The sequence below is a fragment of the Neodiprion virginianus genome, chromosome 4, assembly GCF_021901495.1.
Source record: "Neodiprion virginianus isolate iyNeoVirg1 chromosome 4, iyNeoVirg1.1, whole genome shotgun sequence".
NCBI classification, from domain to species: Eukaryota; Metazoa; Arthropoda; class Insecta; order Hymenoptera; family Diprionidae; genus Neodiprion; species Neodiprion virginianus.
Window position 1 is genome coordinate 36,415,788 of NC_060880.1, and position 17,641 is coordinate 36,433,428.

General features: G+C 37.5%; 3 protein-coding genes and 1 long non-coding RNA gene across 7 annotated transcripts in view; 3 read left to right on the forward strand and 1 right to left on the reverse strand.

The window, feature by feature from the left end:
* Nucleotides 1-266: 266 nt before the first annotated feature.
* LOC124302125 (uncharacterized) lies at nt 267-1,534 on the forward strand. The gene is made up of 3 exons (XR_006907636.1): nt 267-325; nt 400-801; nt 1,259-1,534. It is a non-coding gene; the product is annotated as an uncharacterized LOC124302125 (long non-coding RNA).
* A 2,063-nt stretch (nt 1,535-3,597) lies between these two features.
* On the forward strand, nt 3,598-7,150 carry LOC124302288 (co-chaperone protein daf-41). 2 transcript variants are annotated; one of them, XM_046758277.1, is made up of 3 exons: nt 3,598-3,752; nt 4,552-4,942; nt 6,811-7,150. In XM_046758277.1, exons 1-3 carry the CDS (start codon nt 3,694-3,696, stop codon nt 6,937-6,939), a joined length of 579 nt encoding a protein of 192 aa, XP_046614233.1. In that variant the 5' UTR covers nt 3,598-3,693; the 3' UTR covers nt 6,940-7,150. The 2 variants fall into 2 exon arrangements, with proteins under 2 accessions (XP_046614233.1, XP_046614232.1); XM_046758276.1 differs by having other exon boundaries at nt 3,613-3,821.
* Nucleotides 7,082-9,000, reverse strand: LOC124302289 (INO80 complex subunit C). 3 transcript variants are annotated; one of them, XM_046758280.1, is made up of 4 exons: nt 8,872-9,000; nt 8,316-8,507; nt 8,146-8,213; nt 7,082-8,048 (listed from the first exon to the last, which is right to left on the reverse strand). In XM_046758280.1, exons 2-4 carry the CDS (start codon nt 8,491-8,493, stop codon nt 7,917-7,919), a joined length of 378 nt encoding a protein of 125 aa, XP_046614236.1. In that variant the 5' UTR covers nt 8,494-8,507; nt 8,872-9,000; the 3' UTR covers nt 7,082-7,916. The 3 variants fall into 3 exon arrangements, with proteins under 3 accessions (XP_046614236.1, XP_046614235.1, XP_046614234.1); XM_046758279.1 differs by having other exon boundaries at nt 8,316-8,534; nt 8,808-8,996; XM_046758278.1 differs by having other exon boundaries at nt 8,808-8,995.
* Nucleotides 9,001-16,654: 7,654 nt separating this feature from the next.
* The window catches only part of LOC124302900 (odorant receptor 46a-like), a 99,501-nt gene continuing 98,514 nt past the window's right edge, over nt 16,655-17,641 (forward strand). The window contains exon 1 of the mRNA XM_046759468.1: nt 16,655-16,957. The gene's annotated coding sequence lies outside the window, so the exon portion shown is untranslated. The remainder of the gene's footprint in view (nt 16,958-17,641) is intronic.

Sequence of the window (17,641 nt, forward strand, 5' to 3'; positions counted from 1 at the left end):
CGTTGATTACTGTACGCGTATTCGCTTACAACATATGTATAAGTCGGAGTTCGAAAGAGAAATGATATTTAGGTTTACGTAATTATTGTATGCCTATCTGTAAGTATGCATATATATATATATATATATATATATATATATATATATATATATATATATATATATATATATATATATATATATATATTATATGTACAAGAAAGAGATACATCCGTATGTACACATTACACATATACATATGTATAATAACTGAATAAATTTTACAGACTGTTATAATGTCACACACGTGTGTGCTCGTCGTGCGGAGGAAGACGTGCCAATTTGTGTACGTATAATATATGTAAACACATTAATATGCGTATCCCTCTTGTTTTACTCCTCTCCTCATATTATATGCAGCCGTTTGCGTGGGAGGCAGTGGTCCAGTATAATAAAACAAGATGCAAACCTCTGACATAAGACTTTCACCCCTGAGGGCCCTTCGATTATCAGGCTTGTATTAGACCACGATCACGCGTTACGTTCGTAATTCTTCTAATCTATTATCCGATCCCTGTATAATTATGTAACGAAAATAAAAGACAAGGAAGTGGAAGCCGGTTGAACTTTGCGTTTGTGAAGCAGGCTATAAGGCTAAGAGCTGCGGTCTTAGTACTGTTAAAATAGACTCGTGGGAATGGACTTGCAGGCGTAGACGCACCTCGATCGTCGAAGGAAATGCAAACACTGCACTTCATTACACTTATAGATCCAATAAGAAAGAGGAAATCGTCATGGCGTGCGAGTGCGCCGATTCACACCGTACGTACGAAATTCGAAGTTAATAAATATTATACGCTTTGTGTGAACATCGCTCCGAAGTATAATATACACACATATATATATATATATATATATATATATGTGTATATATACAATATGTATGACGTATAATAAAACGAACCTGTTTCTGTAGGTTAGCTGCACTTTTTTTCCTTCGTTTGGCAAATTTTTTTTTAAGAAACATATATAACAGATATATTTATCCCTGAAGCTCTTTTCTTTTTTTCTTCACTCGACTAAAGTGTGTGCAATTTTTATACATTTATTATTATCACCGTACGAAAGTTCGATTTATAATTATTTATAAATTTTAACCAACATTGCAACAGTCGAACAGGAATGTCCAGTTTTTCATTCGACTTGTACTGCACGTAGTCATATTTAGGCAACAGATTATAGCTGATAATTTCACGATAGCATCATTTCTCCTTCTCAGTTTAACGGCACCACGTGACATCATGATGTGTAGAAAAAAAAAGGGAAAAAATAAACAACAACAGATACGAAACCTGCGAGCTCGCGATGCATCGAATACGGTGCGTGTGTAACGGATTGATCAACATTTAGTGCCGATTAAGAAAATTTATTTTTATTTCTACATGCGGTATCAATCTGTTCGTGTATCTAATTATATACATACATCTACTTTCTGTTTCTGTATCGAAAGAATTAAACATAAAGCAATAAATGCATCACGAAGTGTATTTCGTATTTCATTTCATTTCATTCAATTCAGTAGTATCATTTTTTGTATTTTTATTAAATTGTCCAGTGTGGGCAGTTGATTGCTGCGTAATTAGCAATTAATGCCTGCGCCGGACAGGTGATTCACATGAAGTCATGCCTGCATACGGATATAAAAGAATAGCTGAATATAGGTACGCATATATGTAACGCGATGTGCATACGTTGCAATACGCATAGGTGATTACGTATTAAACCTTCTGGATCTGCAATAGCGTTAAATAAATATACTCACCGCATATTTGTCCTTGTAGAAGAGCGAACTTGTAGACATGGTGTTAATTTTAATTAAACAAACAAGCACTGATCTGGGCTACCTCAAACAAACAGCAAGTCAATACTCAGATTTGATACGGTCGTCATGATTGCTTTATTTAACATACATGCAATACGATACTGACTACATAGTTTAACACACTGCAGTCCACTGGCCACTGACGGATTGTACACATTGAACCGAACCGAGTTTTATATTTATAAAGAAAAAGCAAAACGAAAAAGTACTTCGCTGATCGGAGATAATGATGAGCGCACAGTGTCTGTCCATGCCATGGATGTACGTATGTGGCAAGGCATCAAAGCAGACGCTCGCCGTGTCGCAACTATAATTATTTAACTAATTTATTATGTATCTCAAGTATATAGTAGTGGACACTCGGCGGTCTATTCGTCACCTGGATTCAACTCGAAGGAGAAAGAGACTGGAAAACCTACTGTGTATGTCCAGTTAGATCGTCGCTACCAGAAGGGTACAGCCCCTCCATATCCATTGCAAGTGACCTACAATCTAAGTGCTGTTCCTCCCTACCACCTTCTCATCTCTTACCGATCTTAAGGAAGATTGGAGAGTTTGGTCAATACGGATTCCTCGATACAAACGGGTGGATTCGGCTTCTACGATCGTTTCGACACAAAACGTTGATAAAAAACTATCATCCAAATGATAATTATCACTCAAACGGAAACGCTGTAAGAGGGATAGATTTTTCGAAATATATACGTTTCGCGAATATTTATACTTATCGCGGAAACGCAAATTTCAGAATTTCGTATATTTCTGTCCTCGATTTTTGATATTAATTTATTTATGTTGCAGCTATACTCCACGTGCGTAAATCTTCTACTCACTACCTGCGCAATAGATCGAGAAAGTTCATCACTTTTTTTTTTTCTCTCTCTCTCTCCTTTTTTTCATTCTATTTTAGTCGTACGTTCAACTTTGCTGCTTAAAAATTATTATTGTAAAAACTTTGACGGAAGAATAGAGCATGGCGTATGGCAAACGTTACTAAAGAATTGGTAGATTAATTGTTTTTAGAATTGTTGGGATTGTGTGATGTTACACTTTTGACTAAAAGTCAGTTGAAAAGATGCAAACATTATTGTGCTGTGAATTTGAAATTTTACCGCATCGATGCAAATACGTATGGCACGCAATTGCTTTCGTTTACTCTTAGGTAAACCGAGATCGCCGAGAGATCATACTCGTATATTGATGCAGGTAGTCATCTATTATTGAAACTGACAATATGTATCATTACAAACGCTGGGTGATTCGAAAATGACTCAGTTATATTATAATTGATGTCTTTCTGACTCAGTCACGATGAAACGATTCATCCGATTTTCTTTACATAACGATTCTGTGAGTATATGACGATGAGAACTATTTAGAATAATCGATTGAATAATATCCAATGTGGTAACCTGTGCTTACCTATAAACCGTAATAGCAGTCAACATCCATCTTTGTCGAAATGCCGGTTTTCGCATCAAGATACTATTACGACCACGTTCAATATGCGTTGCATCATTTTGCCACTTTGAATTCCCCGGGCTGAGCGTATCCTTCGATTATCTCGAAATCGATTTCGATTCGGATGAAAATCGATCTTCTCTCGTATCGAGATATCGAACCACGAATACATTGATGATCGCACGGCGATAAAAATATATTTTTAACCTGTACACTTTTTGCTCGCCGCTAACAATTGCGAAGCGAGGGATACTTTTAGAGTTATTCCATCAACGGGATTCTTTGTTCTGCGGTGTTACAGGCATTATTATATGTTTTAAGTTTCGAGATTTGCCCAATAATAATGGCCGACGCTCTATTGTCCTGTCGATATGAATACACCTCGAAGATTGAATATCGAAAACATTTCTCGAGTTAGTTGTGCGGCGCGGTACGTAAGTCTTGCACGTTTGTTTCTTTTCGCTGGAAAAAGCAGCTACAAAATGACTCAAGAGGGACAGTAAGTAGCTAATAATTGACTTAAGCCTAGTTCAAAATGTAGAGTTGGATTTTGTGTCGAAACCCGGCTCACCGTCCGGTATATTATTCGTGCTAAATTGATTGTAAAAATACGCCTGCCGCCCTGCAGGCTTTCGAAACGCCGCCATGTTGTGAAATGGTTTTATTGATTCTCGAAATTTCTAGAAAACTAGTTCTAACCGACAATATTTACCTCGGGAGGGCTCCCTTATTAAATTATCGAATAAACTATTATCTATTCCTGTAATCGACGTCATGCCAACCGAATAAAACACCCTCTCGACCTCTCGAGTCGCTTCGAATTCCCAAGCGGCTTGATGCGGCTCATGCTCGTAATCGTGTAACACGAGAGTACGGAAATGTTTTCTCTACTGATAAATCTGGCTTCTTATCAGCAGCCCCTCGTTATTCGATTGCTCGCTCTCAGTGTCTACCCTGGATAATTTACGGCGCCATAAAAAAAAATACTGCCCTTGGTCGATACATCAATCGCCATTCGCACTTCCGGCGTATTATGACTTGCTATTATTTTCCTTCCCCATGACCACGTTTTGAATACCACGAGTTCAATAAACCAGTCACATTTTTTCGTAATTCGAATATCTAGCTCATTCATATCGCGGCTCGAAACGTCATGTTCATAACCAAGAATTTTTTTTTTACGTTTTACTTGATATTTACGAATTCTTGTTGTCCTTGTTTATTCTCAGGGTGACACCTCCGCCAGTGATGTGGGCGCAAAGAAGTAACGCAGTGTACGTTACTATATGTCTGGAGGATTGTAAAGATCCCACAATCAAAGTTGAGCCCGATAAAATATATTTCTATGGTATTGGCGGCACTGAACGTAAGGCGCACGAGGTAACAATCAATTTGTACAAAGAAATCGACCCAGAAAAGACAATCCAAACTCCAAAGGGCAGAAATTTCGAATTGGTCCTTACAAAAAAGACTCTTGGACCATACTGGCCGCACCTGACGAAAGACAAACAAAAGTATCACTGGCTGAAAAGTGACTTCAACAAATGGCAAGATGAAGACGATAGCGAAGATGAAGCATCCTTCGGCGGTGGTGGTGGCGGTAACCGTGACTTGGAAGAGGTAACATTGATTGATCTACTTAATTAATTCATTTTCATGAAAAGAGTCGTAATGTTTAGTCTTTTCACATGAAAATTGATAAACTGTACACGAGGGTGGTTTGTGAAAAACAATTGTGTATTTTTCCATCCTTCAAATATGTCGTTTCAACTGGATTTTAAAAATTTCACAATTCCATAAATCTGTTTCTAAATTACCCAATGATACAACAAAGTAAAATAGAATGTTTTTCAAATTTATAAGTGTGCATTGACTGAGCATAGAGTATAAGTTTGTCGATTCTCTTTGTGAATGATATTGATGGCGGAGTATAATCTTTGGCATTGTGATGACCAGTTAGGCGTCAAACAACAAATTTCATCCAAGAAAGCAGCTTTAAACTAAGATTCTCTCAGAAGTAAATAGTACTTTATGTGGCATACCCTGTAAAGTTGGTGTTTTTACGGCAAGGATAATGAACGAGTAAATTTCATTACAAGGTAAAAGCTAGCCAAAAGCGAGTAATGAAATCATTATACGAGCCAAAAATACTCTACGGGTGCACCCCGCACAATGTTTTTTTCTGGCAAAATATGATAAATCCCTTTGACATCTGTTGAAATCTACACCTCGGATCGTGCAACAGAAGTCGGAACTGCTGTATAAAGTCTATATGCCAATTCTGAGATGCACACTTAGAACTGGGGATCGAAACTGCCGTATAAAGTCTTTGTATTCTATTCTGAGGTTAGCGGTACAAAGTGACACTTTACAGATCGAATACGAGCGTCAAAAAGTGACTTTTTCATGCCTGTGTTGAAAAAAACGAGTATATATGTGATATTCTTTATCTACAATTGTCGGTAGCTATTTAAATAGAAGAAACTTTGATTTATAGCTTCATATTCTTAAAATAATCGGTATCTCGTTCAAACAATTTAATTAAATGTATTTTGAGGTTTCACGTGAACTTAACGCTATTGTATGTAACAAAGAAATGTTTCAAGCTTCAGGATTTTTAACTCAATAAGAGTTCAATATGTCTTTTGTTTCATTTACATACGCTTAATGTTGAGCATACTGCATTGCCGAATGACAAAAAGCATAATATAATCCGTCGAACTTACCATAAAAAATAATGTAATAGTATATTGCGATACGAGTGCGTGAAGTTGGCGATACCTGACGAGCGTGAAGTTTGTTGCTCGAGCCGAAGGCGAGTGCAGCAATGAAACCCGTATTTATGACTCATGATAATTTTTGTAACACCTGTAATGGGAAGTTCGACTTGAGACAACTGTAAACGTGGTCTAATAATAATGTAGATGTGTTACTGCAACACAGCCGATGAAACTGTAGTCACGAGTCGATCGCGTCAAATGGCACTAGTTGTACTAGTTTAGCTCAGAAAACTGTTAAGAAAATACCAGTTCCTAACACTTGTGTGATATTTCCCAACAGTTTCTGAACTGTGAGGAATGGGGTACTTCGCACATCCGCCACAGTGCACAAAGTCGAACTTCCCATGCAGGTGTTACAAAAACATCTTTTCATTCGCGTTTGGATACAGTTATAGTATTTCGTTATTAAGTCTTGTTGGCAAAGTACCCACTGTAAAGTTACACCTTAAAACTTATTTCATATTTTTTACTTTTAAAAGGCCTACCCGGCTCTTTTAGGAGTCAGCAGATAACTCTGAACCTCCACCTGATGTGTTGACTATTTATATACATAAATCATACCTCTAAATAATATTGATTTTCAAGGACAAAATGCCAGCCCTCTAAAAGATAAAAATTATTTTTGCCAGAGTTGAAATTTTGCAAAGTTTCGCATTGAGCGCTCTAATACAGAAAGTTCATATTTTTTTTTGCTTCTTCATTTTACAGATGATGCGCCAAATGGGAGGTTTGGGTGGTTCTGGAGACCGCAAGCCAAGTTTCGACGATTTAGATGACATGGGAGATGACGCCGATGGTCCAGACAGTGATGACGATGATATGCCAGATTTGGAATGAAATTGTTTGAAAAAAATCAACTTACCCTCTCGGAAAGAATTGTGAGCTAAAACAGGTGTTCTTTACAGGCGGAAACTTTCGCATGGCCGTCTTGTTTAGGAAAAAAAAAAAATTCCATTGCGAATGCTTTTTGCAATTTTAGAATCAATGGCCAACAACGTAATACCTAACTTTTAGCTAAGCGCGGTGCGCGAAAGACCGAAAACTTGAAGAGAAGAAAAAATATATAATAACATCTCATAAAAAAAAAATAATGTTGCTGGTAAACGACGAGCAGCCGTACAGTTTTCGACCTCCCCCACCACTACCCATCCCTTAGTTTTTAGCTCGTAAACTAAGTTATAATGCAAAAGCTTTTTTTTTAACAATGAATGAATTAAATGTGTAAAATATTAAGAAGGATATAAAGAAAACCAATAAATGGAAAAAAAAAACAGTCTGTTTATTTGATAAAAACTGTCGAGGCTAGATCTCCACACGTGTGAAATGCCTGCTCACACTACGTTAAGAAAAAGAAAACCGGTACATGAACGATTTATTTGATTATTCACGTAAGTGAATAACAAGGAAGTTGTTTTCTTTTATATGTAAAAAATAGTTTATACCAAAGCAGGTTATGAAGTACATACATAACCATTTCGTCGATATTAAAAACTTCCAACAACATTGCGTACAGTAGAAGATAAATTGCTGTACCAACGACCACTGCCTAAAATTCAATGTATAAAATTTGTAACAAAATATTCAATATAGAACTGTAATAAATTCATTTACAGAGATGACTTTCATGGCAGGTGTCATAACTGATTTCAGAGCTATAAATGTATTTTGTAAACCTAAAACTCACACTGATTATACCTTGACTTTAATTATAATTACAATGATGAGTTTCACAGCCTGACGCAGTATGTTTGCGTGAATAATTATACTTGAAATATTGTAATAGTTTTTTTTTTTTTTTATTAACTAAACCATGTTTAGCCTACAATGCTAGATGCGCCTCGCAATGCTAAATATCCAGCTGTGATGTCCATTGGTAGACTTCGTACAGTTGCATATTCTTCAGCGGTAGCGAAATGCAACTTTGTCTGTGGATCTGTGTACCTTGACTGAAAATAAATATAACAAAGGTTTATATAGAATATAGAGTGCACGAATCTAATTAATAAAAATAATCATTCAACCTACTAGGTAACGAATACTTACAGGAAGGCCAGATATGTCTGAATATTTTTTGGCAGGTTTGAAACTGGGCGGTGCGTTGATTGAGCTATCTGAAAGTAATAACATATACGGTTACACACAAGTTTGAGTTTCAGTTTAATAATTGATTTGAATATTATAACAGAGATATATAACTTGCTGTATTTACTTACAGAGAACAACTTCCGGAGACCAAGGTAATGAGCGCTCTTGAGCAAGCACCTGCTTCAAGGATCGCCAGATTCTTTTTTTTCCCGAACTGCTTATGGGGCGAAATTTTTGTTGGAATGTTGGATCCTTGAAAACCGGTTGCGGTTTTTTGCTCAATTCCACAATTTCCTCATTCACCATGTTCCCAAATTTATTTGCAGATTGCAGGAAGCAGAGGTCAACTGATTGATGGTAAAAAAAATTGCCTGATTTCTGTGAGTGTGATAAGCGAATGCAAAGTACGGAATTCGTCAGACCTGATTAAACACCAAACTCAAGTTTATGAACATTTCGGTATTGTTACCAATGACAAAAGTACTTTGAACGAAAGTGAGAACTTTGCACATCTCAAAATAACAGGTTGAATTAGAGGTTATGTATGTATAGAAGTTACATGACAAATGCATTACGGAATAAGGTTACAAATTTTCGATTCGTAGATAAGTATACTATACCTTTATATCGGTATTGTTAAGCTTGAAATGATGAATCTGGGATTGGCAATCGAATTGTATTTACCAGATTGTAAATTTCAAACTTACGCTCGGCTGTAAAAAAATGGCAATCTGCAAATTCGGTTAGATTCGTCGTTGACTGAAGACTATAAAGCCAGTTAACCTTATGGGCTTTGGTGTGACCAGTGACAACTGAAATTCGTCGCGCGCTTGCGCCCTCTGCGGTGATCTAGCGGCAGAGTTGGGAACTTATTGCAGAGCATCAGAGGGTTACCGATCACGATATGATGTTGGCTGCAATAACCTTCCGAGTAACACAGTCGTCGTAATGGTAAGTCCAAGTCAATATTTAGCTTGTGCGTACTTACCGACTTATAACGTTACCGAATCGTCAGCGATTCAAGAAATTAATAATGGAATCAATTTCTTCCAAAATTCGTAGCAAAAACGTGATTTAATTAAAGTATAGGTACCTGGGAAAAGTATGTATACATGGATGATAAATAATGATAGATCAGATGTCATAATGATGCAGAGACCAAAAAGTATATATGTATATGCGGTCCATGTACGATATTAATATATATGATCCATTTACGATTAATACGTGATGCATACTGTAAATTTTAGAATTTTCCAGGAAACAAACTAGATTATCTACAATAATACGTTTATAATAGGAAATTAGAACAATTATTCATTTCGAAATGGGATTCTTTTCGACACGCGCTCGATGTATTCCACAATATTAATATTCGTAATTATTCCAACAACTTTTCTTTTGCTCTCTCGATCTTGAATTTTCGTAGGCTTAGAATCGAAACGCTGTTTTAGCTAGTCGCAAGTGATGTACCTTAGACTGGGCCAAAAAAATTGACTATTTTTTTTTTTGAAAAATATATTGAGAATATCATTCAGTATGGCAAAAATAAAATTTCATGAAATTTTAAGCCCTTAATATTAACTTTAAGAGGTCTATCATCGTTATTTTTGATTTTTAGTAATAATTTGATGTTTTACGTCAGAACTGTCGAAATATTGAAGTGAAAAAATTTATGTTCACTTATCCCTTTATAAAATTAAATTCCCTACAAAAAAGGTCTGATTATAGATTTTTGTCAGACAAGCCGTTTCCGAGTAATTAAGTTTAATAAATTGATATAATTTCTCGAGAATTAATCGAGAAATTATATCAATTTATTAAGCGAGAATTAATCGAGAAATTATATCAATTTATTAAGCTTAATTACTCGGAAACGGCTCGTCTGACAAAAATCTATAATCATACCTTTTTTGTAGGGAATTTAATTTTATAAAGGGATAAGTGAACATAAATTTTTTCACTTCAATATTTCGACAGTTCTGACGTAAAACATCAAATTATTACTAAAAATCAAAAATAACGATGATAGACCTCTTAAAGTTAATATTAAGGGCTTAAAATTTCATGAAATTTTTTTTTTGCCATACTGAATGATATTCTCAATATATTTTTCAAAAAAAAAAAATAGTCAATTTTTTTGGCCCAGTCTAATGTACCTACGTTGGCTAAAGAAGCAATGTTGTCTTTCGAAAAGTGTTCGTATGGAAAAAAATTCAGAGTAACTGTAATACATCACGGATGCGCTAATTTTGATGGAGATGTAATGGGATGCTCCGTATATGAGACAGTATTGAACGCAGTGTCCTGATTTAGAGGCCTAGAAAGGTGATTGTCGGCGATTTTTTTTTGATAGGGAGAGAAAGAACGAAGGTTCTAAAAACTTCTGGTGTAATTTAACACACATTTGAAAGGTATGAGCAAAAGTTTTTATCATCCAACTGTCGCAAAATGGCAGCATCATTAGCTGACCCGTTAACTGAAGAATACATCTTTAGTCAACGGCTGACCATCGAAGAGCCTCGCTACTTGAGCCTGGATCGGTAGGAGAAAAAAAGAGTGCATAATTCTTGTCTGAAATGTAAAAACTAAACTTATTTTTAATTCTCACATCATTTTATTATCGATGTACCAAAACAACCCAACAAACCGTGATATCATATTAATTGTCGAGCTCGAACGTACAAAGTAACGATTTTTACAAAGAAAATTCTGAACGAAAATGAATGTGATTTAACAGTTTTTTCGGGGTTTTTTAGTTCATCGATGATAAAAATATATGTCGATTAGAAGTAATTTTAGTTTTTACATTTCAGACAACAATTACGCACTCCATCTTTTCTGCCAATTCGAGATTCCAACGGCGCGCTTCAATGGTCAGCTAATAACTTCGCCGTTTGCGACAATTGATGATAAAAAAATTTTCTAGTACTGTCTAAATGTGAATTAAAATACACACGAAATTTTAAGAAGCTACGTTGGTTATCTCCGGATCCAAAAAAAAACCGACAATCACCGTTTCGTATTTGATTGAGTAAATAAAAAATATATGTGTACTTTTCCCGATCTTTCATACGGCATCATTTAAAGAACCCGGTTTCCACTTTGACTCGACGTGCAAGATATTTTTTCTTCATTATCTGATTTTATTATTCAGACCATTCTTCGTTGTTACTTGTTAATTTAGCTACACAATTATTGATTGCTTTCAGTTTTTAACCATTTTTATACGATAATAGTACAGAATAAATCATTACAATCAACTATTTTCATGTAAACCAATAATAAAAAGCGGATTTGGGCTGACTGTGAGCCAGCCTTTGAACTTCCCGTTATTTGTGCTCGAAACTAGTATATTTCGATACAAGAGGCCAAACGAGCGTTTCGCGCACTGCGAGTCTGACTAGCAGCACGAAGCCGAGGTAGAGCCTCGACTTAATGCGGCCTTCAGACGAGTATCGAACACGTGTATCAAACAGACGGCGTTCTCAATATCACCCGACTCGGAGCTTCGACGCTACCGTGAGTGGACTTAAATCTAAACTTGACAACTTGAATTAAGATAAACGTTATTCTCTACTTACCTCAACCGAACAAAATCTTCCTTCGAAATCGTCGTTATTCCGTCACTCCGCAATTTCCTCGGATTCATTGCCGACTTAACCGCTTGATGCCGTTGGAACTCGAAAAATAATAAAAAGACAAGAAGCCTGAAATATCTTATTCGCTATATACTCGCTACAGTGCCCCCTCTCGGAATTTCGGATGTCCAGGGGTTCCAGGGCCTCTACCTTACCAACAATTTGTCCTGAATGTGACATAATTAGCATTAGAAATGAAATAATTAAATAGCTGGTCGTTTGGTTCATTCATAACGTATTTATTGGACGCCAAATTTCACCTAATTGTGAGCAATTGTTAGGCGAACCGGAGGTCCGAATCCACCAATTAGCCCGTTGTTTGGCTAATTTTTCATTATTCTGTTCAGTTTCTCTTCTAACTTTTCGGTACCGTGTTGCTGATAGTTTCTTCGGACACATTTCAACCGAATGCCGCATACGTGTGAGTCGGTACACATCGAAGAACATACTGGATTACCAGTTTTTGATTATTGAGCATTGGGTAGCGCGTACACGAATCGGGTAACCATTATAAGGATACAGGAATCACACGGAACAACGTTGGTGATATTCATTTAAACTCTAAACTAGCGCTGATGCTCAGCTGAATTGTGAAATCTGGTGATCCCCGGATTGCGATCGAAGAATCCAATTGCAACGTTCACCGAAAGAAACCAATTCACAATATTGGCAGAAATACTTGTACACGTGTGAACTGAAAAATTCCAACGATCAGCCAATTGCACCACTTGGCCAATTGTGCTCTGCGGCAGCACGTTTGGCACATATGTAGCAATAATGATGATAATGGTAACAATAACGACAACGAAAATGATCGTGATAATGATAGTGATAATAAACAGGATAGCTCACCTTCGGTCATTTTATTGGGGCATGACCACCTTGGATACTTATGGAATATCTAGTTTGAATTTTTCTGCCGTACTTCGGAAATCCTGAAAAAATGTTGCGTACCATTTTCTGAGCTCACTCAAATGATCGATGTGTTGTTATCACCTGCACTTTCGCAAGTCATTAGAATCGTTGATAGCATTCAATTTCTCCCGTAGAGCCAAGGCGTAACGGAATCCGTTTTACATAGCCAGTGGATAGGCGAATCGCCTAGAGTGCATAGCTCGGTATTGCTTATGATGCAAAGGGCCAATGACCCAGCCATGAACAAAGTCGACGGCCTGCTCCCTGCCTTGAACCTGGAAACATTTGGAGTTGTACGTACATGACGAGCCTGTAGTATAATTTTTACTTTTTCACAACCTAGCTTAACCTTCGGATTTTGGTTTTTTTTGTTTCAGGGGTTATCTACCAGTTTCTCGTACATTGTAACGCTGCTCGCCATTTTCGACGAGTGACTACGGAAGCAGATAATCCGTAAGGTCACAATGCTTTTGTTGCATCAAAGTATGTACACCATCTTCCGCGTATGCGCCAGTCCGTCTAGTGATTTACACTCAGTAGCCAGGCGACGAAAATTTGATTCGTCCGTTGTTCCCCTTTTTCACTTTACGTGATTAAATCGTTATACCTAATATGAGATATAATGCGAAAAGCAAACAAATCAAGTTTTTAACGAGGTATTGCTCAGTGAGACTTTGGAAGCTGGCAGGTGTATTGTGACGATCTTTTTCAGTAAAACATAATAGGTATGTGAAAGATCGAATGCAACTTCGGTTCATGTGATCGCAATAGCTGGAACGTAGAATACACTGAAAACCATAGAATAAACGAATAATCGAAACCACTATAAAGAGCGTCATGTGTAGTAGAAATCTTGGTGAATTTTGCAGCAAATTTCATCCAGACTTCGCCCACATCACGCATGTTTGTGCACAAATCCTTCGAATACTTTTATAAAAGTGGCTGATCGGCCGAATCGTTGCAGATCGTGAGACCCGGGTGAAACGGTTGCGTCGGTCATACTCGTGTTCCGCGACGAATAAATGACCCAGTACGTGTAAGAAATGTCGGTGTGTAACAATCGGAGGTTATATAATGTTTCGAAAGAGTCGAGAATATAAGATGTATAATTCTTCAGTTTGCGTAATGTAATATATATAATATGACGTGAAAGGCGACTCCGATTTTTCAGAATCATTCGAAAATCTTGAAAGTTTACAACCTCGTCTACATTCTAATCGATGAAAATCACCAAAGCGCTCCAGAAACTTGGAAGACAAACAATCGAATTCGTCAGAAAGCGAATTGCAATTAAGTAAAACAGAAGATGCAGTTATTGTGAATTGATCAAAAACTGTTCCATTATGTAAACTTCGTTTTTGAAGAAAAAAACCATTAGAACGTGATCTCAGATTACAAGCATACTCCGAATACACTAAGGCAGTTGAGCACGAGTACAGCATTTCATTGGGCTACTTGTAACCAGCGTGACTTATTGTTAGTTGGGGCCGTGGCAACGTCTCAACAAAATGAAAACGATATTATTCGATAACGCGTTTGATATTCGCGGAGTCAAATCGCCGCCAAGACACTGTAGGCGAAGCTTTCTACAAGTCGTCACGACGCTGCTCTTCGGGCACCGATAACATTTTGATCTAGGTCTTAATGAAAAGTTTCGAATCTTTGTCGATTGGGAAGATCTTCCGATACGCGATATTGAACGGCGTCGAAGAATTATGGAGAAGTCGATGGCTGTTATTCCTTTCGAGCTCCTGCGGCGTCCATTTGTCGTGAGACTTCTTCGAGTATCTCGACGGATTCGATTTGGTGGGACATCGTTTCGTATCGTTACATTATTCTTAGTCACTCTTTTTCTTCACATTGTGATTGAATGTGCAATTTGACAGCGAAGCTCTCATGTTATTCTGTAAAGTTGTATCCCCGTGAATTATGTGTCCACGTACGACGTTGCGTCCGACGAATCTTTTTGAGTCGCTGCATTCATGTGTAAAATAAAAGCAACAAATCGATCTGATAAATTATCAAGTCCGTAAGTACCTCGTAACATATAATTGAATGTACATTAATCAGCGAACAATTTATCAATAAACTTCAACTTCGCAGCTCCCGTGTTCCCACACAAGTGCGAATTCCAGTCAGCTCTGCAATTTAGCCGAGTAATTCCAAGTTTCCCAATCAACCGTTGATGACAACGAATGTATGTGACAGAGACTGAAAGGGTACGACCATAACCATATTCAACGTAGCAGAATGAGCCGATGGTTTTCCAGATGTGTGGTTCCGCTGATTCTCGAGAAGTATAAGAACTCGATGGGTGGTAGGTCGAAGTTGACGAGAGAAAAAATTTTCTATTTTTTTAAACATCCATGCCGTTGTAAAACTTGTAGGGATCTCCTCGCGGTCAAAGATAGTGCGTCGGGTCGTACGCGTTCATGTTGTTATTGTACTTGGTGCGATGGACGACCGCTAGTCTTGACCCAAAAAGGATATGACTTATCGAGCGACAACGGCTACCTTAACATGTGCGTACTGTCATATGAAAAAAACATAGAGTACAGAGAATGTCGTACGGTACGGTGGAAACGTTGGACCTTGCGAAGAAAATTGAAAAACGGAGCGTGAGGAAAGACACGTGTCGAGACATGAGTTGACAGGGTCCGCATAAATACGGAATAATTTTAATAACGTAAGTGCTGGGACGTAACGCAATGCTGTTGATGGAGACAGCGTCTCTCGATACCAAATCAATACTGAATCTTCGAACGTTGAAAATGTTGATATAAATTTCACTTTCCCAAAAGTAAATCTGGTACATTATTCGAGGATGCTATCAAATAATGAAAATTTGTGTGAATAAGTTCATCTCCCTGCCATTTGTCTTGTCAATAATGAATTTTGAGAAGAAAATTTTCATCAAAAATTAAAATACATTCAACTAGATAAAATATTTCGATTTGTCATACGGTTGTTAGACGCTGATGTGGAACATCGGTTGAAAATTCGAAATAGGTACGCCAAAATTACGCACCGCGGGGAGGTAAAGTCGATCTAATATTTCATGTGCCTTTTTTCCTCTCTTTTTCACCATTTTTTTTCCGTATTCAGGCCAACACCGAGTCTCCTGTCATACGAAGGCCGAGCTCATTTTAACCTTTGGGCTTCGACTGGGACTTCCGTGTTTTCCGTACGGAATACGGTAAGCGCACCAGTTACTGACCCTGTCCCAATTATTGACCTTTTTTGGTTGTATCTGTTTAATTCTTGGATCTAAAGTTACCAAAAAATGAATTTCTACTGTGTAACTCTCTAGCAATTGGTTTTAGTCATCGAGAAGTTCGCAATTTCTACCCTCAATTCATAATTTTGGAGAATAAAGGGTTCCGTAGTTGGGTCTAAACCTGTCGATAACTGGTACACTTACCATAGTGTGTTGTGGTTATCTCCTTAAGGAAGTCTAAACGGCAATTTTTCACTCTTCAAATTCTCATTATCTCGGTGATCAATAATCAATTGTCGAAAACAGACGCCACGGATATCGTACTGTCAGTTCCTGATATTGCGAAAACTCGACTCCTTCAAAGTCATTCGAAAATCGCGAAATAGTCGATTTTTTCTTCGTCTTTCGGTATGACGACGTTACTAACTTCAACTTCTATTATATCCTCTTGTCACATTTGATATTTCAAGTGCAAACATTCGTCCGTAATGCGGCAGAATTAACACAGACAATTATTTTTCCCGCATTATTAAGTGTTGTCCTCGACCTGTCATCCAGACGAGTCACACTCGCATGTGTATATTGGCTAATCATTTATCGCCGTTGTGGTTAAAATCAAGGCGTGACTTAACGGTTACGTTGCGTACAATGTATCCTTGGCTTCAAGTCTGCGAACCAGAAGGCCCCCTCCGCATACTTGTTTCAGCCAATAGTTAGCCAGGAATCGCCGAGTTCTACCTCGTTGGAATCAAACGGCTTTTAGCTGCGTGCCGTTCTGTCGACGGACTGCGCAAAACATGAAGCAGATATTTCTTACAATCAGCGTAGATCGAAACGGCAAGTAAGATTCATTGCCTTCTCATTGTCGGAGAAGGAAAGAACGGAGTAGCAGACCTTGAGTTTCATTTTTCTCAAACATTTACTGTGAAATGAAATTACTGTACGAGCGATGGATCTTGGAGTATTCTGACTGAATTTCGTAATCCCTGAATAACGAGTAAGTAGCTGGTGAATATTTGAACAAAAAATATTCACGTTGATCTTCATAAAAAATGTCTAATGGGCGCCAATCGTGGTACATGGAATCATTGTAAAGTTCGATAATGTGTTCATGAATATTACTCATTACTCCATCATTTTATTTACCGAATGTTATAACGAAGTTGAATCCGTTCGTTGAAAAACAAACCCAGTTGTTCGACGTATATGATTCTTTAACTCACGCATCGTTAGTTTCGCATTCTATGGAATCCTTCTCACCGCATAATTTACAAATTGACAAAGTTTTCTAAAATCCGTGAATCTGGATTCTCCTCTTTGCTAAAACATTCAATGCATTACCATTCTTCAGTCGCACGGCATTTAGGATATTCTCGTGGAATACATCACAGGCGCTCAACTTGACCACAATTATGACAATCCAGTTTCCAATTCTTCTCATAGCACTTCGAGCCAACACTCATTCGTGTGCGCTTGTCGTTGTTAGTGAAGCTAGTTTTAGCTACTATTCTGCGGGTGTGCTGTCGAAGTTCCGAATTGTCAAAGCTCCGACAGGTTGAAGTTCCGGAAATCTTACAAGCGAATTGTCACTGCCACAATTATTTAGTGTACGAATTATTGCAATAAAAAAACGTACAGTGCCGGCCGAAAGTTTGGGTAAACCGGTAGAAATTTCTTCCCG

Excerpts from the sequence above, each read along its gene's own strand:
- LOC124302289 (XM_046758280.1), bottom strand. The coding sequence starts at position 8,493 with ATGGTGAATGAGGAAATTGTGGAATTGAGCAAAAAACCGCAACCGGTT. Across the intron at positions 8,214-8,315 it reads GTCTCCGGAAGTTGTTCTCT|ATAGCTCAATCAACGCACCG; the intron begins GTAAGTAAATAC and ends TATTACTTTCAG. Across the intron at positions 8,049-8,145 it reads CAGACATATCTGGCCTTCCT|TCAAGGTACACAGATCCACA; the intron begins GTAAGTATTCGT and ends ATTTATTTTCAG.
- LOC124302288 (XM_046758276.1), top strand. The coding sequence starts at position 3,694 with ATGAATACACCTCGAAGATTGAATATCGAAAACATTTCTCGAGTTAGT. Across the intron at positions 3,822-4,551 it reads AAAATGACTCAAGAGGGACA|GGTGACACCTCCGCCAGTGA; the intron begins GTAAGTAGCTAA and ends GTTTATTCTCAG. Across the intron at positions 4,943-6,810 it reads GTAACCGTGACTTGGAAGAG|ATGATGCGCCAAATGGGAGG; the intron begins GTAACATTGATT and ends TTCATTTTACAG.